General features: G+C 50.7%; 1 protein-coding gene across 1 annotated transcript; it reads right to left on the bottom strand.

Moving 5' to 3' along the window:
• Window positions 1-227: 227 nt before the first annotated feature.
• On the bottom strand, window positions 228-25897 carry CPD (carboxypeptidase D). The gene is made up of 21 exons (XM_036395052.1): window positions 25200-25897; window positions 22868-23115; window positions 16193-16335; window positions 15313-15482; window positions 14390-14757; window positions 13440-13631; window positions 12438-12605; window positions 11336-11445; window positions 10792-10894; window positions 10208-10350; window positions 9510-9679; window positions 8621-8932; window positions 7291-7486; window positions 6924-7059; window positions 6067-6216; window positions 5568-5663; window positions 5411-5475; window positions 5128-5259; window positions 4609-4794; window positions 4209-4308; window positions 228-3170 (listed from the first exon to the last, which is right to left on the bottom strand). The coding sequence occupies exons 1-21, from the start codon at window positions 25895-25897 to the stop codon at window positions 2944-2946; spliced, it is 4113 nt and encodes a 1370-aa protein (XP_036250945.1). The 3' UTR covers window positions 228-2943.

The following is a 25897-nucleotide window of genomic DNA, read 5'->3' as shown; positions in this document are numbered from 1 at the left end:
TCCTCCAGCCCCGATCCCCATCCCAATCCCGCTCCTCCAGCCCCGATGCCCGTCAAAATCCCGCTCCTCCAGCCCCGATCCCCATCCCAACCCGCTCCTCCAGCCCCGATCCCCATCACAACGCCGCTCCTCCAGCCCCTGCCCCATCCCAATCCTGCTCCCCCAGACCCGCTCCCGCTCCCCCAGACCCGCTCCCCGCATTGTAAGGAAGAACGAGAGAACGCACGTGGACATCAAAATAGTTTTATACAGATTATTGATCTCGGTATACAGGTAAAAAACAGGCGGCGGCGGCCGAGGGCAGAGCCAGGCCCAGCCCTGCGCCGCCCCCTCTCCTCCCGCTGCCCGGAACGGCGATTCAAGTCCCTTTGAAAATTACATTTATTTATCTGAAGGCACAAGTGCACGGAGCCACAGCGACAGGGACGGTGCCCGCGGGGACCGGCTCCTCTCGGCCCGGGGCACGGCTGGATGGACGGACAGACGGACGGACCGAGGGCACGGGAGCCGCTCCTGCCTTCCCAAAGTGCCCAGGAACAGCCCCAGGGCTGGCCAAGCTCCAAGCGAGCCAGAGCCAGGCACCTCCCTTGGTCCTGCTGCGTAGAAAAGTCTCACATTTTGCAAAATATCTCAAATCCACTCACCTTAAATATACACACCTACTCCCCACAGCTAATTCTGAATGCATTCTGAGGGAAAGGGCCAGTTCCTAACAGGACTTATTGCTACAGGGACAAAGCAGGGCCAGCTCTGTCCATTACCTGCTGCCAGAGCAAACAAAGCCCAAACGCAGCCCTAAGAGCCATTTGCAAACTCGACTTTAAATAAAACCTACTGTGTCTCTTGTTAAAGGAGGAGCAGTTCAGAGATGAGGCAGGATTAATGCTACTGTGTGCTGGTGTCCTGCAGCCCGTTACAGGTGGAAAAGGGACAAAAAGTGACCAAACCCCATTCTTTGCTCAGCACAGAGATGTTCATGGCTGCTGCACAAGGCAGCAGAGCAGTTCTGCCACAGCAGATGTGGGACAGGAGCACGGGGAGTGCTCAGCATCGTCATCTCCCTGTTGCCAGAACTCCTCCCCAGCCACAGAGGGGAGGTGGAAACACCTTGTGTTTCCTGCAATGGAATTCCCTGTGGAACAGGGAAAGAGGTGCACTGATGTCTCAGGGTTCTCTCTGAATGATGGCCATGAGGTGATGACACAGCACAGCTGCAGCCCCACGTGGCTCTGGAAGGGCATTTCCACAGGAAGGGGTGAAGAAACAGCTTCTGCCCCAGGTGATGTGGCCCATGGGACTTGAGTGGGGCTGTTCCTCCAGAGGAGATCAGTCAGAGCCCTGCAGAGCAGACCCCATTAGATTCTTGGGTGCAACCCCTCCACCCACAGACACCATGTGCAGGTTTCACCAGTGGACAGCCCCAGAGCAGCTCAGGGCAAACTTGAGGCCTAAGGCTCCTGCACCCCAGAAATCAGGTCAGTGGGGCAAGAATTAAAAAAGAAAATGAGCAAGAAAGTAAGTGCCTATTCTAACCCCAGCCTTCTGCCTCTGCAGAAAGCACAGGAACATCAGAGATACATAAAGGCTTTGGAAATCAAACATTTCAACCATTCTTTCCTTCTGGACACCCCTTCTATTCCCCACAAATCTCACATGTGTCTTGGGAAAGTGTACTGCAGCTCCTCTTTCCAACCTCCTGCCAAGTGCTACACAAGAGGATTTGGCTGCTTTTCCCTTCTCCCTCAGCCCTTCCTCACTCCCTGCACCACAGCTGCAGCCACACACACAGGTGGAGCTCCTGCTCCACACTCCAGGGGTGCTGCAGGAGCAGAACAGAACCAAGCCAGCAGAAAATTTGCTGCCTGCCATCACCAGAGCTTGGTGATTAAATGGTACTAGGTGGACAGTGGCAAATGGTGCAGGTTTTCTTCAGAATTTAGCACCAAAGTTGGGCCATGGATACTCCCATGACCTCTCCCTGCTGCTGCAGTAATCCTCAAATACAAAGCAGTGGTCAGATTTCACTGTTTCCTCCTGAATAGTGGTAGATTTGAGCAAAATTGATCAGGTTTTCTACAGATCAGTTAATCAATTTGCTTAGAACAACCTTCCAGCTGCTCTTTCAGGCACTGAGCTATTGGAACATGAACATGAGACCCCAAAGCCAAGCCTATGACACAAACAAAACACAACTAGGGTGATGGGGATAAAGTTTCTTTGCTCCCCAGAAGTGAGGAACAGCAGCATGGCAGAGCTGGCAGGCAGTGGAGCTCTGTCAGGGCTCACTGGAGCTCTGACTCTCTCCAGCTCCCATCAAGAGCAATGTCATCTCCCCCAGCCTTCAGGAGGGGGAAAGTAGTGACACATTAGAGGTGCTCCACAACCACTGCAGGTCACAGCAACCCACGGTGGGAAAAGCTCCAAGGGAACAGCTGAGAAACAAAGGATTTTTTTCTGTTTTGGGCTTTTTCTGAGGGCTGCTCTGCAGAATGTGGAGTCACGTGAAGGACCTGGGTTCCCCCAAGCATGTAGTGGAAAATATGAAATCAAAACAGGTAGAGAGACCTTTTTTGGAGTGTTAAGACCATGACCCCGCACAGGTCTTTGGGCACTTCCCCACCATCTGCTCCCTGTGCTGAGATGCTGGGGAAATGCTAAGAGCTCTGCTGGCCACCCTATTAAAGCTGCCTTTCAAACCACATCATATAAGCCTCCAGATCTTGACCCAAAAATGTAACAAACCACGTCCCTACCTCAGAAACAGCCTCCACCACCCACTGAGTGCCTGTACACAGGAACAGAGCAAACAGAGGGAAGCTGGGAGCTGCCACCCACCCCTCTGGAGGACACATCCTGAAGCTAACATTTCAAAACTGAACCACAGGGATCGCCCCCCACCACCGGGTCTGGTCCATGGGAACCTCCTCTCCTGCCCTAGAGGTGTCAGTGTTTGCTGGAGTACAGTGTTTCTTCCTCAGTGTCTGTTTCATCCTGGAACTCGTGGCTCAGGAGGGATTTCTTGGAGCCAGTGGACATCATGCGGATTTCGTCCTCGTAGTCGTCGTGGTGCTGCCGGAGGCGGTGGAAGCCATCCTTGTGTCTGTTGGACTTGATGGAGCACACACACCAGATGATACAGGCAGTGAGCACCAGGGCAGACATGCTGGCACCTGCCAGAGAGAGGACACCAAAGTTAATGCCACTTTCCCCCACGCTGTGCCTTTCACATTCTCTGAAAAATTCCTTCGCCCAGAGGTTTTCTCCTGAGAAGCTGAAAGGCAGCAAGAGAGGCCTCAGAGAAAAGGAAAACAATTCTTATCTCATTGGCTTCTCTTGTGTTGTGGTCACGTAAAATGTGTTTAGAAATTGTTTACCCAAAGGTGATTGCCTGATTAGATTCCAGCGTGACTTGTTTTGACTCATTGGCCAATTATGGCCAAGCTGTGTTGGGACTCTAGAAAGAGTCACGAGCTTCATTATTATCTTTTAGCATTCAGTATCTTTTCTGTATTCTTTAGTATAGTATAGTATTCTTTAATATAATACAGTATAATAAAGTAATAAATTAGCCTTCTGAGAACATGGAGTCAGATGCATCATCCCTGCCTTCATCAGGGCTCTTTAATTACAATACCATGCCAGAGGCTCCCAGGCTTGCCAGCATCCCTCCTCCCTCCTGCAGTCACAATCACTTTCTTCACTTCATTGTGACCCTGCTCCTTCCTCCTAGGCCATGGAGGACAGGAGAGCAGCTCCCAGAACAGGACACACTCCTTCTGTTTGAAATCTAGGAGATTATCACCAAGGTCTATTACAGACCACTGGGTATGAACTCCCACACACCCCTCCCCAGCAGCTGCCACCTTGAGAAAATAAAATAATCTCTTCATGCTTACCTGTTGTCAACTAAAAAAAGCCTTGAAGAAGCAAGATCTCCCATGCACACAAGCTCTCCCCATTCCAGATATCTCAAAGTACATTTTGGACCCTCCAAATCCCTGCAAAACATTTCATTTCCTCCCTCCCTCCTACCAAGCAGAACCAAGGGCTGTTGGATGAGTTTGCAAGGACAAGAGTGTTTTCAGAAGGGATAGCAGGAGATGGCTTAAACCTGCAGGCTGCTTTCCCAGTTCAGTGGAGAGTCTCTGTCAGCATCAACTGGTACAGAAAGCAAAGCTCAAAGCTTTGATAAAAAAACATCACTGTACCTGCCACAGTTATAACCAGCTCTCTTGGCAGTCCAAAAATCCTGTTTTCTGTGTCAAACACAATGAACACAGAGCTTGGTGCATCATCACGTACAAAGACCTGCAGAAAGACATGAGAGGGTAGATCATCTCAGAGCTTGGGGATCCAGACAAGAGAGACACTTGTCACCTGCCTGGTCCTGCCCTGATCAAAGAAAAGTGCCATGCAAAGAAAAGGCACTCCCAAAACCACCCTGCTGTGCTGAAAAGTTGTTCTCCATCCATCCTGTCAAGGCAGAAAACAGCTCCTGATGGCAGCTAATCAGCAGCTAAACACAGGCACAGCCAGGCAGAGCCCAAACAGGGAAGATTTTATCTGAAAGGGAATGGGGGAACATCTCCAACGCGGACATTCACATACCTTGACATGTTTCTGCTGGTACCCACTGGCTGTTGCATCAATGCTGTGAAAACCTGGAGCCAGGAGCACATGGAAATAGCCACCTTCCTTGGTGTACACCCTCAAGCCTTCATTCAGAACAATGGCAGCTTTAGCAATTGCCCTGCCACTCTTGTCTTGGACAACACCATGCACTCCCTTGTGGACCTGAAACAAAGCATTTCGAACACTTCACATTCAGATCCAAGCTTGCAGTGCTTTTGTAACTAAAATGAGATCTCTAAAATACAGCCCACTTGCCATCCCTGACCCTCACAATAAGTAACAGTGCAAGGCAACACAGCACAGATGTTTAATTCTTGTGCTAAACATCTGTGCCTTGGTCACTTGCTGCTTTCCTCACACAGCCCAAGTCATGAACATCTGTAATTACACAGCACCAACCAAACCACAAAACTCTCCATGCTGTTCTCTTCCTCTCCCCCCTCCCCACCCCTTCACTCCCTGCCAGAATTTCCTCCCAAAGCCTGCAGAGCTCACCTCCACAAGCATGCTAAGGAGAGATTTCCTGTGGTCTGCCCACAGGCCAGGAAGCTGTCCAGCACTGGGGAAGTAGCAGCAGCCGGTATAAACAGTGATCTCAGGACACTGACCAAATGTCACGCTGAAATCCTGCAAAAAACAAAACCACGCTTACAAGGAAAGAGGTAATAAAAAAGCTTTTCAAAGTGCAGCTGGAGGGGGAGAAGCTTTGTCCAGACATCCAGGACAAACATGCTTTTTTATTAGCAGAGATGAGAAGCCCTGTGCCATGCAGCAGTACCTTCATACTTCCCAGGTGACTGTGCCATTCTGAGCCACGGATCACTCCACCAGGAATAGTCTCATCTGTGAGAGCAAAAACACAGCTGTCAGCCAGAGCCTGCCCAGCAGAGTCTGCCACAAGCTGGCAGGGGGTTAAAGGATTCAGCCAAACATACCTGACTTATTTGGACAGCCTGGCTGGCCCAAATGCATCACTGGGTGGTTGTTTGCATACACAGATGCCAAATGCTTTAGTGTTTCTTTGTTCTCCACTGCAACAGGAAAAGTGAGACTTTGAGCATGCAACTCTTGTTCCCTGCAGGGGCAGATTCCCATTTTAGCCCCCTGATCCTGTACTAAACAGAGACACATGTTGTTTCATAAGCATTCCTATTTCCTCTAACAATAAGGGGCAGTATCAAAAGCAGACTTTATACTGGTTCTGGAAAAGGAAAGGTTGAAATACTGCTGTAGGCATAGAAATTGTAAATGTTCTGATCCCTAAGTGAACTCTGTGAGGTTTTATAGATTTACTTACAGCCTGTCAACTCCACACACAAAGGGCTGAACACAAAGGAGGCTACAGAACACCATGAGCACAAAAAGCCCTTACAGCACATGGCCACATGAACCTCTGCAGAGACAGCCTGAGGGGAACCAGGCAGTTGGTCACACCTGACTGTGTTGGCTTGTCATAGGGGTAAGTGACAAGCAGAGATCCTCCATCCAGAGCAACAGAGAGGCTGAAATCATGCTTCAGGATCAAGTTCTCCACAATGGCTTTGGTCTCAGGCTCTCGTGCTGCTGAGTACCGGGTGTAATTGCCTATAAATCAGAACAACAAATAGAAAAGGGAACTAAGAACAGTTTCCTCTGCTGTTTGAGAGGCCAGAAGTACATCCTTTATGTCTGAAATTAGGTCTGCTGCAGGTATGAAAAGGCCTCTGTTAGGTCTCAGCAGATGCAGCTGACTGATCAAGTAAAGCGCCCAGTCCACACTGTGCATGGGGGGGATTCATCTGCAAAGCTAAACAAATGTGCAGCACCACAAATTCCCCAAGCTAGTTCCTTTTGTGTTGCAGAAGGTATTTCATGTGTGTTTTCTCACAGCAATGTCACAGAATTGACATTTTCCTAAGGAAGGAGTTAGGATGATCCCAGCCAAACTTGGGCAGAGAACATTTCCTCCTCAGGAAGGGTGGGCTGATACAGTGCTATGGATACAGTTACATGGAAACCAGAAAAACATGGAAAAAGGAGACTCCTTCTGGGCAGCATGAACAGAGGGCATTTTTTCAGAGATGAAAGAAATCCATTAAGAGTAAGAATACATCAGGTATTATCTGACCTCTCTCCTATTCCTAAATAACTCTGCTTTGTCTCTTGCACATAAGAGACTGCAAACTGCTGTCTGTAAAGAAGATCCAAGCTCTGGAAGCTTCCCAGCAGCTGTGCTGCCTGGAGCACTGCCTTCTTTCCAGGCAGACCCTGTAACCCAATGACCCCAGCCAACCAAGGGGCAGTTGTTTTACTTGTGAAATCTGTGTCCAGATCTCTGCCATGAGCGTTGGTCTGGCCGATCTTCGAGGTGCAGCCTCTCTCCTGCGCGATCTCGCGCCCGTCTGGGTTCAGGGATGGCACAATCACAATGCGGGTCCGGTCTATCAGCTGAGCAAAAGGAGAAACAGCACCAAGTGCAATTAGCAGGGTTCATTTCCCTGCATCTTAAGCTAGGAGCTGCAGTTTGAGTTTCTCATCCTGTGGATCACACACCTCCCTGTTACACACAGAACCACCACAAGCCCCACACCAGTTTTGGCAGGAGTTTCCCCCAGTGAGCACTGTCATCTCAGGCTACAGCTGGAAGGCTCCAAGGAGGTCTTTGGATTGGCCTCTCACCTTTGTGATAGCATCATTCTTCTTGTAGTTCATGCAAAGAAATTCTGCCAGTGTCAGGAGCAGCTCTGTCCCAACGGGAGCGTTTCCGTGAATCCCAGCAACAAAGCGGATCTTGGGCTCCTCAGGCTCAGACTCGTTGGGCTTGTTGGAGATTTCAAGGGACCAGATCTGGCGGAACTCCACACTCTGACCCAAACTGCCAAGAGATGGGAAATGGGAGTGTCAGCTCAGCAAGAGAGCTGCAACTCCAGCCTGACCCCATGGAGAAATCCCAGAGTGGAAAGGATCTGTTGCCAGCCTCCAGCCGGAGGCTGCAAAGGCAAGAGAAACACAACCAGATCAGGGGGGCAGATTTGCAGCAGCCCTGAACAGAATTCACCCTGAACATCAGTTTGAACACCAGCATCTGGGGAAGGGTATCCAGGTCCAGATGTACAGAATATCCAATGCTCCATACATCTCCATACAGCCTATGAGATCATGATAAATGTGGAACTGTTGGATCCTCTGTGCTGCCAGTGGTGGGTTTTGTTTTGTTTCTTTTTTCCCTTCAAGCAGAATACATTTGGACATCAAACTCATTTACAAAGCAGGACAAAAGAGGCCTGTTCCCAGTACTGCAGTAGCTGTTGCTACAGCCATGCAGCTAAGTTGGCAAACTGAGTGCAGGGAAAGCAGGGAACAGGCTCAGGGCTGATGCAACTGCAGGGACAATAGAGGCTACAGATCAGCAAAGCAGCCTTGGCACCAGCAGGGACAGCACATGAGCACATTGTGCCTGGTTACAACAAGCAAATGAGGCCCTGGGACAAAGGGATTTGTGCTTTCTAAAGCTGACAGAGGGTAAGCGTTACAGGTCACAAAGGAAAGCAGAGGATGGCAGCAGCTGGTCTTCTGCAGGAGGGCACAGACCTTGGCCCAGGGCAAGCTCACACAAAAGTGTCTTGCACTACTGAAATAAAATCTGGAGGCACACAATGAAAAAAAGGCCATCTGAGATTTGTAAGTCAAAGCTGGTCATTTTTGCTGGGGACTCTTCAGCAGTGTGGATGGCAGAAAGTATTTAAAGAACAGACAAAGTAGTAAGGAACAGAGATATTTGCAGAATATTGGCAGTCCCAAATATCCCTGGGGAACTAAATCAGGGAAAAACACATGGATGCACCTATGAGGCTCTGCAGCTATTGCTCTGCTACCATGTCCTTACACATGGGGCTCCCTCCACCTCAGAGAGCACAGGGAAGGGAGGGGTGAGCTCCCCATCTCTGCACTGTGTTCATGACTAACAACTTCCCAACGTCCCTAGGCCAGGTTGCTGCTCTGTGTTCACCTGGTGAGGTTTGTGATGTGTGGGTAGTTGAGGTAGAGGCCTCGGAGGAACTCGGAGAGGTCCTTGTAGGGCCGGTATCTGTAGGGAGTCACATCCCTGGAGGAGGTGAGCAGGAGCCGCTCCAGACCATTCTCAGCAGAGAGATCTTTGATCAGGGTCTCAAACTCCTTCTCGTTGGGGTTGCTGGTGTCTGGGGTGTTCAAGACCAGCACCTTCCCCTCTTCCACTTTGCTGTCTGTCCGTGAAAGGGTGAAGTTGACCTGCACTCCACCTTTGCTGTCAACTTCCACCACCTTACTGAGTGGATCATACCTGCCCAGGGAAGAGAAGGCACAAGAAAACATCAGGCATTTGAAACCTTGGACAACAAGCCAGCCCTGTTCCTGACTACACACCCACAGGGGATTGCTACTGCTCCCCTGCCCACAGTAAGAGGCACAGAAATGAGGAGCAAGAACAGCTCAAAGGGATGTGGGGAATGGCAGGAGGACAGGGAACAACTCAGGCCCCAACATGGCAATGAGCTGCTTTTGGCTCAGGTGTTCAGGGTTACATGGCACACTAGCAAGACAACAAGTCAAGCTACTTTAACACAGAATTTTGGCAGCAGTGAGGTGATCAAGTCACTTCTGTGGGCAGCTGCCTGGAAAAGAATTTCCCCTAAAGACAACAAGTTATCCACTCTTAACAAGGGAGGACTGGGATTGTACCCCAGTGCCAGGTGAGCAGTCTGACACCATGGCAGCCTCACACTGCTGTCTCTGCACAGGCCAGAGGGCAGCAGAAACACCCATGCCCACGTGTGCTGTAGGCAGGCAGAGGTGCTGGAACATTCCTGAGTGGGAAGTCAGTCATGCAGCAGTTTGCTCCTCGTCTGGGGCTTGCTCACCCTCGGGCAGATGCTGTGATTTTGTACGTCCCTGGGACCAGCAGGCGCCAGAAGTCTCCATCCTTGTAGGTGGTCACGGGGTGGTTGATGTCAGCCACGCTGATGGTGGCATTGAGGATGCCCCTCTTGTCCACAGCATCCAGCACAAAGCCCCAGACACCCTGGTGAACCTGCACAAAGGAGCTCTGCTGAGTGCCAGCCCCTGCTCTGCCTCCCACCCCTCACATTTTCAGCATTCCCAGAGAAGCAAGATGTTCCAAAAGGGTTCAGGTTGGACTGGCCAGCAGCTGGCATGGACAAAGATCACCCGATGAGTACAATGAGCAATTGTTTAGCTCAGGGTGTCAGCATGGCACTCTCTGCTCCACACCTTTGTTTGCACACCCCAGGTGTGCAGCACCAGCTCCACTTAGATAGGAATAGAATATGAGGGACATTCCAGCCTCGGGAAACTCAAGGTAGTGCTACATAAAAAGCCCCCACCTGCATCCTCTGGATGCTATTTCCATACAGACTTTTGGTATGTTGAGAAGAGAGAGAAGTTGAGACAGGCCCTGATGGGGGTGATTTCTGTAAAGCAGGTAGCCAGGCTGGCCAGGAAGCAGCCAGGAGAGCTGGCCAGATCACCCTGTTCATTCTGACTTGTTTAAAGCAAACCCCAGAGGGAGCTGGCCTGGCCTGAGGTCAAGGCACCTCACCTGTTTCATGAACTGCAGCAGTGAGCGCCGGTTCTGTGCCCAGTACTTTGGCAGCTCCTCAGCCTTGGGGTATTTCACACAGCCCAGCTCAATGGTCACTTCAAAGCAGTTTGTATGTAAGTAATTCCAGTCTTGCATCCCACCTACAACAAGAATGTAAAAGATGTTTTGACTTCTTAAGTACCACAGCTCAAAAAAAAAAAAAAAAAAAAGTCAGATATCAGAGAAAGATGAAGCACAGACTTGAAGGTAAAAGGCTTTTACAGGGCAGGATTCAAGCTTCAAAGGGATGCCAAAAGAGCAGACAAATAAGCTTCCTTCTTGTAAATACCTTTCATGCTAATAAAGTGCTGTAAAATTTTATGAAGCCATTTTGCTAATAGCCAGAGAAACTACACAATAAATTCCTTCCCCTGGGAATAACTTTATTAGGGTACATTATTTAAGAGGTTATAAAAGAAACCTGAGTCCCATTAATCTGAGCTGACCAGTGCAGAGTTCCTGACTGAGCAGACTAAATTATTTAAGCTGCACATGCATTAAGTTGAAGACAAACAGTACAGGAGATTTCAGGTGTGCTTTACCTGGAACGTTGTACCACTGAGCCCCGTTAGTGATGCCATGTGGGAAGTACTCAGTGGGGTACATATCCTTACAAGGGCTTCCCTGGTACATCTTTGCATTTTCCTATAAAACAAGATGCAACATTTGAAGGTGAGCCTGCACTCCACAGCTACAGGCACTCTTGTTCTACCCTTAGTCACACATTCAGGGTTACCAAACACAGATATGTGTCTACCACTGCAGCACTGACTGCACCCACACCCAATCCCAGCCCAGATATCCTTGCTCTCTCCTCCCAGCCCATGAGCAGCATTTTCCATCACCCTTCCAAGTGCCTGCCCAGAGCTCTCCTCCCTCAGTGCCTGCAGACAGAGCATGCTGGGCATCACTCACGGAATGGGAGCTTCCTGCAGGATCCTCCTGCTGTGCCTGCAACACCAGGGGCTCACCCACAGTGCCTGCACCCACCTCCACCAGCTGCCCAGGAGGCTCCCTGGAAGCTGAAAAGGAGTTTCCCAGAAGTCAACCTAGCAGGATGTGCCCATTTTCCTGTTAGTGCTTTACCTTGGAGTAGGCAAGTGCCAGCTTCTGGAACACAGCATCATCTGGGGATTTACTGTAGATGGCTATTCCTTGTTCATCATCATCGAAGGGGTAATTAACCACCAGGGAACCTGCAGGCAAAGCAAGCTTTGGCTCATACTTGGGTGCTTGCCCAGTATGCCTCAGCATAACAGTGGAAATTTTTCTCCAGCAAGTGCCAAGCCTTCTGTTTCTCAAGACTTGGCATTAAACAAAGCATTAAGCCCAGTGGATAGAAGAGACAGAAGCACAGGAAGAGATAACACCACACCTCGTCAGGAAGGAGAGCCAAAGCCACAACAACATCAAGCTTTGGCTCTTACATGAAGGAGGGCTGAACACAACCACATAATAATTGCTTTCACAGAAATGTGGAAGCAAGGGGAAGAATTTCCCAGAACATGCATGGTGCTTTTGACCCAAATGATGCCGTTTTTCAGCTTTCTGGAGTTTGTTGCTGAAGGTTTCCCCAAGGAAGCTGTACTAATAGCACCACAAAGCCCCAGACACCACTGCAGCTGGAGACCTGCCAGCCCCCTCACACCCACGCATGACACTTCTGCGCTACAAACCAAACACAATGGCAACACAGCATCCACCTGCAAGTTACCACAGCTACAAGCCAGCACACAAACTGTCTAGGGAGTAAGCTATAATACACAGAGATTTAATTTAGAACACTCCAAAAGGATAATTAAATTACTGCAAATTTCATAGTTCCGCCATGCGATTCAAGGCAGGGAACCCTCAGGACTGCATTCACTCCATAAATGCTGCAAAGCCCTTAACAGCCACAGCTCTATATCCCATTCCCAGGCCATCTGCTGAGCAATTGCTGACAAGAGAGTCCATCCCCATCTCTCAGATGCTCCCTTCAGAGAAGTGGTTGGGATCTTCCCAGCAGCCGCCTCAAGTCCCTACAGACGTGTCTGGGGACACAATTTTCACCCACTGCTGTTTCCAGTTTCTGCTCCATCTTGCAGCACAAGAGCTCCCCAGTGCACACCTAGAACACCCTGGAGACATCCCTGCAAACTCCCACACAGCCCAGCACAGAGGAAGGGGCTTGGTTTGGATGTGGTACCTCCGTGCAGGTTTGCTGAGAGCACAAAGGGGTAAGACTGGAGCCAGGCCATGACAGCACGAGTTTCTGGCTGGGGAGGGTCTGTCACATGGACAAACTGATCTGGAAAGTTCCTGTTCAGGTCATAGTTGTTGCTGTTGTTTCTGCCAACGGTACCTCCTTTGTCTCCTGAAAATGAAACACAAGTTCAAGCCCTGTGAAGAGGCTTCAACCTCTTATTACAGAGTTTACAAGCAGTTGTTGGTGAAGAGAGCAGAGAGCACAGCAGTGCTGGCCCCCTGCACCCTGGCCCTCCCCAGCAAGTGGCCTGCTCTCTGCAGCAATGCCTGGGGGCCCTTCCAGTGGGTGTTTGCTCAGGCTCTCAGGGCAGTCAGACCAGCAGAAAGGCACTGAACCATGAACAATCTCTGCAGCCGGATGTCACGACCACAGAAACCTCAGAGCTCACCTTCTCAAACCAGCCAGACAAGTTCTTTGTTAAACCCAGGCAGAGCTCTGCTTCCAGAAAGCGATTCTGGACAGGCTCTGTTCTGCCAATCTGCAAGAGCCACGTAGTTCTAAGACTTCCCTGAAGGATGTTTTTGCCAGTTTCAAGCTCATGGTGAAAGTCTGTGTTATCCTTGGACAAGTGCTCTGCAGACAGCCTGGCTCCCACACTGCTTTTACTAAGAGAATGGACCAAAGCACAGCAAGCAAGAGCTGTGTCAAAGAAATGTCTTTTTTCAAAAAAAGCCCTGGATTAGCCACAAACCATCAGGGGACCCAAACAGGGGCAGCTCACAGCGCTGCTGAAGTGTAAGAGCTCTCCCCAACAGCTTCCAGCATCCATCAATCAGCATCCACCCACTCATCCCACAGCACACACCAAGTCCCTTCCCAGCCTCCCTGTGTGGAAAGCACTCCTGCTCCAGCAAGGCTTCCAGATTTCCCAGGGACTCCATGAACCCAAAGGCTTGTTCTGAGAGCTAGGAACCCCACAGATTTTGGCACAGACAGCAGTACCTTCCTGGGACTTCTCATAGCCATCAGGGTTCATGGATGGCATGATGTGGATCCGTGTGCTCTGGACCAAGTCAGTCACTTCAGGATCTGTGCCAAAGTTCTTGCAGAGGTACTCGATGAGGTTCAGGAGAAGCTCTCGCCCCACAACTTCATTCCCGTGCATGTTACCGATGTACTTGAACTCTGGCTCACCTGCAGACACATGGTTACACCACAGAAACAATTATAACCACTATGTTACAGCTTGGAGACACCTCACCACCCTGAGCATTACTCTTGCAAGCTTTGCTGGAGGGCATTTACCTAAAACTCACATTTCTGCTCCCACAATCCCAAAAATAACAATGTCTCATGGAAGTCTCTTTATCCTTCTTCCCTAGAGCTCCATGACCAGCACAGATGTCCCCAGCAAGGCTCTAACACCCACTGCACTCACACTTTTTATAAAGGATACTACAAGGAGCAGCTCAGTCTCTTAGGAGAGGCGCCAGCACTGCCTCTCCCAGTGTAAAGGGTCACTTGCACTTGTGCCACAGACAGCTATTATGAAAAATCCTTTCCTTAGGATTTTTCCTCCTGAGAAGCTGAGAGGGCTCAGGAACAAAATGTAAACAATGGTTATCTGCTGCTGTGGAATGCAACAGGTGGATCAGTGATTGGTCTCATGTGGTTGTTTCTAATTAATGGCCAATCACAGTCAGCTGGCTTAGACTCTCTGTCTGAGACACAAGGCTTTGTTATTCATTTTTTCTTTTTCTATTCTTAGCTAGCCTTCTGATGAAATCCTTTCTTCTATTCTTTTAGTATAGTTTTAAAGTAATATATATAATGAAACAATAAATCAAGCATTCTGAAACATGGAGTCAGATCCTCCTCTCTTCCCTCATCCTCAGACCCCTGTGAACACTGTCACACACTTGTGCCTTGCTAAGGAGGATTTCCCACATCACCTGCTTCATGGACACCAGGGTTGTCAGAGATCTCCATGACGTAGAGCTCCCTCAGCTCCACGGACTTGCCCACGGAGTAGAGGCGGGTGATGCTGGGGTACTCGTTGGCGTAGCGCCGCAGGAAGATCTCCATGTCTGAGAAGTGGTGGTGCCTGAAGTCCACAGGCTGGATGGGCTCATGGGCAGGGGTTGGGTTTGGAGCCTCAGCCTGCACAGGGGTGGGGGTGATGGCAGTGACAGGGGCAGGAGCTGCCGTGAGCTGGGTGACATTAGGAGCTGGTGGCATCACAGTCGGCTGCAAGGAGAAGTTCACTTCTGTGGCATCTCCCTCCTTCACCTCGATGTTCTCTTTGGTCACTGGTGTGTAGCTGTGGAATAAACAACTGGCTTCAGCATGGAGGCTCTGCAGAGCAGAGGCCAGAACTCCCTGCAGTCCCTCCATCACTCCAGCCTGCTCCCCCCAGCCCAAATGCACTGGGATGTTAATGACTGAGAGATTCACAGGGACCAAGCTGATGGGACTCATCCCTCTGCCACCAAACCCAGCTCCACTGCTGGCCTTGCAAGAGTCCACAGGCTCAGCAGGGAAGAAGCCCCAAGTGTATCATAGAAGGCAAGTTACACATCCACACCCAGGCTTGGGACAACACAAACTCCTGTTGGGGTAACCCTACTCCACTTCCTCCCTTTGCACAGAAGTTGCAATTTGATACAAGCAGTCAAACAGAAGTTGACAGGAATTCTGTGCACTCAACAGCACCCTGCTGCAGGAGCAAACACAGCTGCAGCTCTGAGCTGGAACCATTTACTGCTGCAGCTTCCAGCCAAGCCCCTTAAATACATAAGGTGTTTTGGAGGGGGAAATCAAGAGAAGGAACAGGAGCAGCTGGCAGTGTGGGCACAGGCTGCCACAGAGACATTACCCCATCACAAAAGCAGTCACGTTGTAGGTCCCAGGCACCAGCAGCCGGTGGTAATCACCAAACCTCCCTGCTGTGATGTTGTGAGCAATACCAGCAACAGCGATGGTGGCGTTGTCCAGGCCAGCTCCTGTGACTGCATCCTTCACAAAGCCCTTCACACCAATGTGCACCTGAGGAAAACAATGACACGGTCTGGCTGAAGACAGGCAACATTAGGGGACCTGTGTCCTAAGGCAGCAATGCCCCTTCACCCTGCCCCAAATGTAGCAGAGCAGGGCAGCTGCCAGGCAAAGGCACCCAAGGGCTCAGGACTCAGTGTTCAGCCAGACAGGAATTCCAGCATGGACTGGGAAGGCAGCAGGATCTCAGAATTTACCCTCCCTAACAAACTCCCTAATTCATCAACATGGGCAAACTGCAATATGAACACAGCAGCTTTACAGGCCAAATTCAGGTGCCTCTGATCCCAGCCTAAACTGTTACCTACTCAACTCATACAGCATCTGGAGACAGCCTGGCAGAGGGCTCTGCAAGCCAGGCTCTCAGCAGTGAGGATGCTTGTGAACACCACTGGAGATTCATGGCCCTGAGACCAGCCAGTACTTTGCATGACTTACGGAGACCTGCACCAATCAGTCCCTCTAACACTGCACCCCACAAGAGCAAAGCTCTGTCATTGTGGGGCATGTGGGAGCTGGGGCAGAGCCACAGAGAAACACAGCAGCTTTGTAGCCACCAACCTCCAAACAAAGCTGCAGCATCTGTGTTAGCTCACACAGCACACAAAGCCACGAGGGCACCTGAACATGGTGCTCTCAGCCCAGGATTGGCTGCACAGGTTTCACAGCTGCCACCCCACACCCAGCCCAGCCCTCACTACCTTCTCAATGAAAGCCAGGAGAGATTCTCGGTTGTTCTCCCACTCCTTTGGAAGCTCAGAAGTTGGTGGGTATTTGCAGCAGGACAGCTCCAATGTGATCTCAAAGCAGTTGGCCCACACGTAGTTGTAATCCTGCATCCCACCTGAGGAAAGGAGGCAGAGATGTCCCAAGAGCAATGCACACACATCCCACCACAGGATGCCATTTCTCCTGTCCTTCAGCCCCACACAGCATCTCCCCAGGATGCTGCCCCAGCTCCAGAGTGAGCAGCCTAAGGAGAAAAGTCAGGTCACATTATGATGACACCCTGTGCTGTAACTGGAACACTGGGCCACTCAAATCAACCAGGCAGCTCAAAGTGACAGTCCTTTTGTCCCACTGCTCCACCAGCTGAACTCATCAGCACAGCTCTTGGGAGTTCACAGAGGTTCATTTTACATTTCCAGACATGACAAACCCAGTGTGCCAGGGCAGGCACACCAGATTCTGAGCATTCCAGCTGCCAAGTCCTTCCCTGAGCATTCTAAGCTACCTCAAGATTTGTGAGGTCTGCCTGCAAGAGAGGTTACTTCACTCAAAATGAGTTTGAGGTCTTTGATAGAAAAGAATACCAGACTATCAACTTGGAAGCTGGCAGCTCAAATCTGCACACTGGAATCAGTTTCAAGGCCAACTGTTCTCCCAAAAGCCTCTTAGCAAAACAGGTGTCAGACTCGCCCTCCTAAACCCCACCACATGACAGTAGCCAGATGACCACATGAAAGGATTGCTCCCACCACCCATTCAGGCAGTTGTGTCGGTAAGGAAAGACACATCACACCATGTTTCTTGCATGCTGACAAAGTCTTCTGGCTTGCACAAACTTATTTGGTTATAACACAGACAGACTGGTGGGTCACAGCCTTGGCCACCACTTCCTAGACAGCTCCAACCCAACCTGTACAGCAGCACCTGCAACCTCCACACCAACAGAGTGACTCCCACCAGGGTCACCTGGACACAGGGGCCCAGAGTCACGTCTGGATGAGTTGAGGGAGTTGAACTGACCCTCAGAAGTCCCTCTCTCAGAGAACAGCAATGCATTTTCTGCACAGGAGGCAGATGTCAAGCCAGGAGAAAGAAAGCAGAGAGCTGTGGCAGATATCACAGCACCAGCCTGCAGAGCCCCAGCAGGAAGGTCTGTTAGAAATGCAGATTTTGTGCACCCATCCTTTGCTTGGCCCACTGAAGCACTGCATCAGGGCTCTGCCAATAGACCTCATTTCCTTTGAGCAGTTTCCTAATCATCCACAAGCCCCTTGAAGTGAGGGACCCTCCGTGGCACTGGCCAATCAACCAGCCAGAATGGATCAATATCCTGATGCAAATGCACTGCCTGGCACTGGCAGGGGCTGTGTTAATTCCTGGGCAGGAAGAGCTGAAAACCAGCAGCACTTGACCAAGCAGAGGAGGCTTCTAGCAGAGATGGTGGCCCAAAAGGTCACAGTCCACTGCTCTGAATTCAACAGCCCCACTGCAGCTGGGTAAAGCAGGGATGGACTCACAGCATAAAGTAGGATTTAGAACAGGCCCCTGGGAAGATGTGTGGGATGGGACCACAAAGATGTCCCAGTTCCTCTCAGTTCTCCTGGGAGTGTGCTGCTAAGGGAACATGGAGCTTTTATTGTAACAAATCAAATGTCGCTTGCAGCCAGCAGGAGAGCACTGCAGCTTGTGCACGGGCTGACATCAAAACAGGAAAGAGACTTTCCTGCCCAGCACAGGGGGTCACAACGTGCTGCAGGACTTTCTAACTCTCCAACTCAGTTCAAGGGGTTAGAGAAACAAGGACTGTGGGTCTGATCCACCCTCAGCTTCATTCAGCTCCTGTAACCAGGCTCAGAACAGGCAGGCACAGCAGGCTCCTCTCTCACCAGTAAACACCACGCCGAGCCAAACGATTTGCCAGCCCGTAACCATCTGCTCCTAGCAGGACGTTAATGCACTTGAAAACATCCAAAAACGTAAACCAGAGCCATTATGAAACATATTTAGTGCTTCATCTGCCATTCAAGCAAATTTAGGACAGATGCTCACCCATAATAGAGCAGCAACGGACTAAATTAGAGCTTGCTACATCAATTCTGGTAAAATTGTCTCTTGGAGAAAGTAGTACACTGCATTCTTGAAAATTTGGATTGTATCCACTGCACATATTTGGCCTTCACACAGCTCTGTTGCAGAGCAGGACAGTTATTTTTACAGCATGTGGAATTACGTATTTTCCCACATACCATCTGCACAGCCTCCCCTGACTGTGCAGAGACCCAGAGGGGTAAAGAGAGATCAGTACTCAGCCTGCCATGAGCAGGGCACTGCACTCATGGAGCAGAGCAGAAAATACACACCTGAGGGAGAAAACTGCCAGACTACAGAGCTTCTACTCTGTTTGGGTAATATCTGGGATAACCCCTTGGATTTACTTCAGCATTTTAACCACGGGGTGTCTTTTAGCCCACACTGTGAAAAGTTTCAGCCTCCCCACGAAGCACCATTCCCCTTTTATCAGTGAGCAGCTTAGTGGCACAGCAGGTCACAGAAATGCTCAGAACAAACCTCTCTCCTGCTCTGACCCACTCCCTGAGCATCAGGGCTGCACTTCAGGCAGGGATCCCAGGCTCCAGCAGCACAAACACTGCAGAGCTCACACTGACAGGGGGGCCTCTGCTCCCTGCCAAGCTCAAAGCAGGAGAATGCAGCTCTCCAGAGTCAAGCCTGAGGATCCAGATACCATAAATACTCCACATGCCAGGAGAAGCCTGCCAGGCCAGCAAAGAAGGGCTCTATTTTCAAACTGCACTATGGAGAAAACTAATTCCAGCTCTCACTGGAACAGACACCAGCAGATCAGGAACCTGCAGCTAAGTTAAAGCAGAAAAACAATCATGTCTGCTCTGCAGAGAGAGCAGATGGCACCAAGCAAGCTGGAGACATGATTCACTATGTGGCACAAGTTGCTGACTCTGCTCAGAACCGATTATCTCATAGCATGGGACTGAGTGAGCACCAGCAGCAGCACCAAGCAGGCACAAGAATGTTCTGGTCCATTAGCCTGCAATCATTAAAACTCAGAGGAGGTGAGGTTTGGGCCTCCAACTACAGCAGCTGCAAGACCCAGAGCAGCCCAGCCCAGCAGCCTTTTCTCAAAGACAAGGGCAGAGACTCCCCAGGAGCTGCACCAGCAGAGCCCTGCCCAGCAGCTCATGACAGGTGTGAAAGACGCCTTAAGACATTCAAACCATCAAGCCAATACTTCTCTCAAGAAGAAAAAGAATTGCAGCAAGACTTTCATGAAAATTCAAACACAAATACAGCAAATTGTGCAGAAAGACATGGCTGAGAGCTTCTAGAAGAGCTCACTCTGTCTGAGTGCCCTCTGCCATGCCCAGGAAACAGAGGCCACCACAGTGATGCCACACTGTTCTCAGCACTTGTTTTAACTGCACTGAGCTGGATGCCACTCAAAGCTGGTTGGAAGCTCAGTGTGGCTGGTAACCACAATCAAAACAACCAGTAAGCACACAGGTAACCAAAATCCACTTTCAACCTGAGAAGCGCCTCCCAGTGACACCAGAAACACCTCAAACACCTGGACATCAGAGAGACAAACTAGCAAGAAAATATATTTTAGGAAGGGACTGCATGTAAAAACAAACCTTCCAAGGCTGCCCACAAAATATGCTCAATGCTGAATTTAGTTACTGATCTGGATCTCTGAACAACACAAAGGCAAAGCACATCCTGCCCATAGCTGAGAGTGGCTTCTCAACTGCTCTCCATACCCCAGCCCAACTCTGCATGTATTCCCTTGATCTGAACCAGCCACTTGGTAGTTAAAACCCTCAGAGGTTAAAAAGGAAGAGAAAGAGCATGCACACCAGAGATAGCCTCCAAAAGCATCCCAGTCACCAGTGTGCTTATCTACAGCAGCTGGAATGCAGGAGCCAAATTCAGCTGTCTGGCAGAGATCCATCTTCCTCTGTGCACACTTGACCTCAGCAATTACTCCCATGGTTTGTACTTGCCACCTCGATCTGACACATGTAAGAGGCTGTTTGCAAGCTCAAATGGAAGTTAATGGAGCCTGGCACCAGCATAAAACTGAACTGGTAACTGTGGGACAATGAATCCCGTGGCAGTTTGCTCTCCAGCATGTTTGATTTCACATGATAAAATGTGGCAGGAAAATTTCCACCTGTTGAAACACCGTGTTCTCATTTCTTTGTTTTTCCTGGCTTTAGTTCACTTGAAGCCTGCAGGAATCTCTCCTGGCACAACCTGATCTGGAGGCCTCGAGCACGTGCCCTGCACTGCTCACAGAACCAGGAGCTCTGGTTATCCACCTCTAGAGCTCAGCTCAGGGACTGGGATCTCCCCAGCCTCACTTCACCACACATTTCAATTCTGCAATCCCTGGGAAAGGCCTCCTGATCCAAGCACGAGCCTCTGCAGTCCTTGGCACAGAGCTGAGCAACTCAGATGACTCAAAACAGCCTCTGATGGTTTTGCTGCTTCTGTCACAGCACTTACAACTGACTCCCCTCTGCCTGCTCTTCGTCCACTACTAAAAATAAACATTAAAACCTACAGCCCCAAAGGGGTGAACTGACACAACATCAAATTACATGCATGGTATTGGTCAGTTCACCCATGCTCTCCCTAGGTTACATGTTACATGAACCCCTTGGCTCTGGGGGAACTGCTGCTGTCACCCTGAGCAATGTTCCACTCTCAGAGTCCAGTCAGTGCATCCTCCCTGCAATCTCTGCCCATGAGTGCCCTACAGCCATCAGTGCTGAGCCCCAGCCACAGGCTTGTCACAGAGACAGGGTTTATTTCTGCAGAGACTGGGTGCTGGAGGCTATTGGATAGATAGAAACCACAGTGACAGCAGAACAGAGAAATCTGGTCTGCAGTTCACACCTTTTATTTCCTGTGAAAAGAAAACGATGCCATTTCTTTGTACTGAAGGCAAAGCAAAGGCAGCCTTCAAGGTTCACACATCAGTGCCACAGCCACCAACCAGTCTCACAGCCAAAAAGGAGGATGAAAAAGCAGCAGAATCCCTGCAGTGAAAAATGCAGCGCTTTGGGGTCAGGAGAACACAGACCCAAAGCTCTGGAATAACTTTCCTTTCAGAGCACACCCACCCCACTGCATTACAAGGACAGAGCTGCAGTAAAGAAACTTCCCATCCAAGGTGTTTGCCCAGAACAGCCACCACAACAAGGCAGCACAGATCATCCAGGATATCCTGTTCCCTCACAAGCCAAGTCACCAGATTACACAAACTTTCCTCCTGCTGGACTTCTCACAGCAGCAGAATGAACCTTGAGCCTGCAAACAGCAGGGTAGAGGGAAGGAGACAGCTGGTAGAGAAAGAGATCAAACCACATCTTATTTGAACACAACATCTTATTTGCCCAGTGAAATCCTGGGGGATGATTCAACCCCTGCTAAAATTCAAGCCTTCCTCTTCCAGCTCAGAGATGATGTGTTGAGGCCCTATAATGGATCCCTCTCCAGCCTTCCCAAGCAGGCTGGATGCAGAATTAACACAGGACTCTGCTGCAAAGCCTGTGTTCCAGAATGACACTGTCTTACCAGAAATCATTAAGCTGCAAGCTCTCTGAAGGATAAACAGCATTGCCCATCACTGCCTGCTCAGCACTTCTGCATCACCCCTCAGCCACAGCAGAAGGGAAAAAAAAGCAGAGCAGCAAGACAACTGCTTGAGATCATTTCTGCAACTTTTTTGCTGTGTTCTCACCACAGAAGCTGCCGCCCTGCCTGTACAACATCCACCAAGGAGCCACAGCAATGGCTGGAGTAACCTGGGAGCTCTCTCTCCCATGAGAACTTCTCCTCACGTGAATTATTATTTAAATTTTCATCCAAACCAACACACACACAGCAACCCACTGTGAGGCTGAGCCAGGCCTGTAACCTCCACCTGCACAGGCAGAGTGGTGGCACCAGGAGGTCATTTGCTCCTGTTCAGCTCACTACCATGTGCAGCTGCTTCATGGAGGGATCAGGAGCTCTCCTAGAGGCCCCTGCAGGGCAAGTCTCAGATCCCTTCTAGATCTCCCACACTGCTGGATAAGAACAGGTCAGGCAGGCTGTCACCTCCCACACAGGCCTATGAGCAGAGCAGTCCATGGAAAAGCTGCCAAGAACTCCTTGGTTAGCTCGGAACACGTATCTAAATTTTACACAGTTTTACAGTAGGTTATTCTATAATCACAAAATTACAAGCTCAGAGGTTAAAAGAGCTCACAGAACATTGGTATTGGTTTAATACCGTTAAGAATCATTTCCTCTTTCCTGTATCAAAATTTAGCAACTGTCAAGAGACCTACAAGAATTCATTTGGCAAATGAAGCCTCCCACGTGCAGGACAACTCTCCACTACATAAGAGGGTCAGAAAGAACCCTTCAGTTTGCTGTGATCTCTTCCCTACAAACACCTCCCAAGCTGTTACTCATCAGCTAGTGTTCCCACAATGCCACCTCTCTTAATTTCAAGCTGCTAGAACACATTCAAAGCTAAAAACATCACTTAACCCCCAGAGCTTTCCTCTGTGATAATCACCACTGGTCTGGATGGGAGTTCTGAGGTGAGCACAGCTTACCTTCCACGTCGTACCACTGGGCACCATTTGTGATGCCATCTGGGAAGGTCTCTCCCTCCTCTCCAGGGCAGTTGGGTTTGCCAGTTCTCATGATGGGGTGATGTGAAGCATAAGCTTTTGCCAAATATTTGAAGACTTCATCATCAGCTGATTTACTGTAAACTCCTGTGAGCCTGTGCGTGGGCGAGTCATCGTAGGGGTAGCTTGCCACGACAGAGCCACCGTGGAGATTGCCAGAGAGCAGAAACCTGGGGTTGGGAAGGAAAGGGAAGGGACAAAAAGTCAGACTGGAAATATTGCAACAGGAAGTTGGCTACAGCCACCCAACCAGTTATTCTGCTGCTTCCCCACCCAAACCACGCTCTCTGGAGCCCCCAAAGTCTGGTTTGGATTAATGAGGCAAAATGCACACACTGGAAGTGGAATCAGTTCTGAACAGGTTTTTTTTTCTGCAGCCTAAGAGCAAGCCCCCAGACTTGGTGACAGACACAGCAATGTACTCTTGTTAAGCTCTGAGGACACCTGGTATGTGCAACAGAATTAACTCACAATAAAATCTGGATGTGAAACAGAGTTGTTAAAATCTCAAGTCAAAAAATATAGCAGGGCATGCCCCACATCCCACTTCAGTCTGATCACAGGCTGCACAAGCATTTCAATGAATCCCAAAGGTAATTTTCTCTGTTCTCCTCTTCCACCAAACACAGCACTGAGGGGAAAAAGAACTCTCCTGTGCATTTGCTCAAATGGGATTTGGTTTCCAAGCAGAGGTAATGTGACCAATACCTCTACCTTGCTTAAAATAGTGCACACAAATTGCATTACACCCACTATCTCCCTTTTCAATCAAACAGTTCTGTTTACCCATTCATTTTTCTATCAGCAGTTATGTTAGTCTAACAATTACACCAGTATTAACTGGTGCTGCCAGGCAGAGGGACACACAAAGCACCACGTTCTTCCTGTTTCACCCTGTCTGAGGGTGATAGCAAATACAAGTGGGATAGCAAATCCCACCTCACAAACTAAGAGAAAAAAAAATTAAAAAGCTCAAGGAGTTTTCAAAATTATACAAAGAATGCACATGAGTTTACCCAGTAACTAGTTTTGAGCTGAACCAACTCTGGAGGGATTTCAGTGCAAAGTGCTGCACCAGAGCTGTCCTAAAGGATTCTCAGGACAAGCAGTTACTTCTGAAGTTTCTGCAATTCCTTTGCAGCACCCCCCTCATGGGCACTGCCATCCACCAAGTGTTAATGAAGATCATTTGTTCACATAAATGTTATTTCCTAAACATGAGCAAACACTATAGGATGCTGAATGTTTTTTGTGCTGGTTGGAGTCAACCAACAGCCCTATAGTGCACTGTCACCCCCCTCTTCATCTCTTTCTATCCCTACTTTGGGAAGAGGGCCACAGTTCGCTGCAGTGCATTGTGCTTTCTCTGCACAATTTCCCACAGTTGGCTGCATTGACCTTTGTAATCTGGACCTTACAGAGCTCTCTGAAGAGCACATGGCAAATGAAGAATCAGTGCCCAGCTTGGCCACTGCCTTTTCTGAGGCTGCCCCAGATCCTCACACCAGAGCTGGGCTTTAAGGGCACCATCTCCTCTCCTGGGCTGCTGCACTCCAGGCACAGCAGCTTCCCCCTGGGCTACCCCTCAGGATGGAGAGAGACAAACGGGTCAGCAGGGATGCTCAAGGCTCAGCCCCACGTGCTTCAACTGAACACATAGGGAAGGCAGCTGTAGAAACAGGGCCTGTCTTTGGCAATGCTGCTGCACAGAGCATTATTGCTAAATCCAGGGAATTTCCCGTGCAACACAAAGATGAGGGGAAGAAGCCCTGTCCAACACAACTTTGTTAACATGGTCTTAACCCCAAATATTTCCAGCATCCCACAGCTTGTGGAGTAAGCATTATTGGCCCTAAGAGCAAGACCCACTGACAAGCTCACAGCGAAGCAGGTGAGAAGTTTCCAGCCACAAACTCGGCGAGATAAGAGACCTGCAGATGGCCATGGAGGCCGGGACACCTGGGTGTGTGCAGGGCACACGGGGCTGCTGCAGGTCCCTGGCAGCTGCACAAAACCTGGGGCCACCAAATGCTCTCCCCAGCGCAGGATGGTCCCGGCTGCAAGGGAGCAGGCTGGGGATAAACAGGTGGGGAAATTACTTCTCCTTCCCCCACCCAGGCCTTGCTGGGAAGCACTGGAAGGGCTGGAAGCTGGCTGACACCCTCGGGGAGTGAATCCGAGGGTCTCCCATGGCTCGGAGCGGAGCGCCGCGCAGAAGGGGAGCGAACAGAGGGGGAGCCGGGGCAGCGCTCACCTGTTGCGGCGCATCCAGTCGATGAGCGCCTTCACCTCGGGCACGGGCTCCAGGTTGGGCTCGGCGTCCCCGAACTGGTCAGGGAAGCTGCGGTTGAGGTCGCGGCCGCGGCTGTTCTCCCGCCCGCCCTCGGCGCCGCCGCCGCCGCCGCAATCGCCTTCCCGGGCGCGCTCAAAGCCGTCGGGGTTGAGGCTGGGCAGCAGGTACAGGTCGGTGGTGTTGAGCAGGCGGACGATGCGCTCATCGCCGCCGGCCCAGCCCAGCACCAGCTCCCAGGCCAGGCGCAGCAGCAGCGGCCGTGCCAGCGGCTCGTCCCCGTGCATGTTCCCCACGAGCTTCACCTGCGGCCGCCCGGGCAGGGCCGCGCCGCCGGGCGGCTCGTCGGGCCGCTCGGGGCCCAGCCCAGCCGTGAGGCGCAGCACCCACAGCGGCCGCTTCTCCACCGACTGCCCGATGCTGAAGAGCCGCACCAGGCCCGGGGGGGCCGTGGCCTCCAGCGCCCGCAGCGCCTCGCCCAGCTCGGCCGAGTGCAGGTACCGCAGCGCCTCGCCGGGCGCCGCCGCCGCCGCCTCCGCTTTCTTGATGTGGGGGGAGCGGGCCGGGCTCTGCAGCGAGGGCGGCGGCGGCAGCAGCAGCAGCGCGCAGAGGAGCGGCAGCAGCCGCGGCATCGCCCGCAGCCCCCGCGCCGCGCTCGCCAT

This window comes from Molothrus ater, chromosome 21 (genome assembly GCF_012460135.2).
Source record: "Molothrus ater isolate BHLD 08-10-18 breed brown headed cowbird chromosome 21, BPBGC_Mater_1.1, whole genome shotgun sequence".
In the NCBI taxonomy this organism is placed as follows: Eukaryota; Metazoa; Chordata; class Aves; order Passeriformes; family Icteridae; genus Molothrus; species Molothrus ater.
Note: the sequence above shows the minus strand (reverse complement) of the source record. Positions and strands in the feature narration are given on the sequence as shown.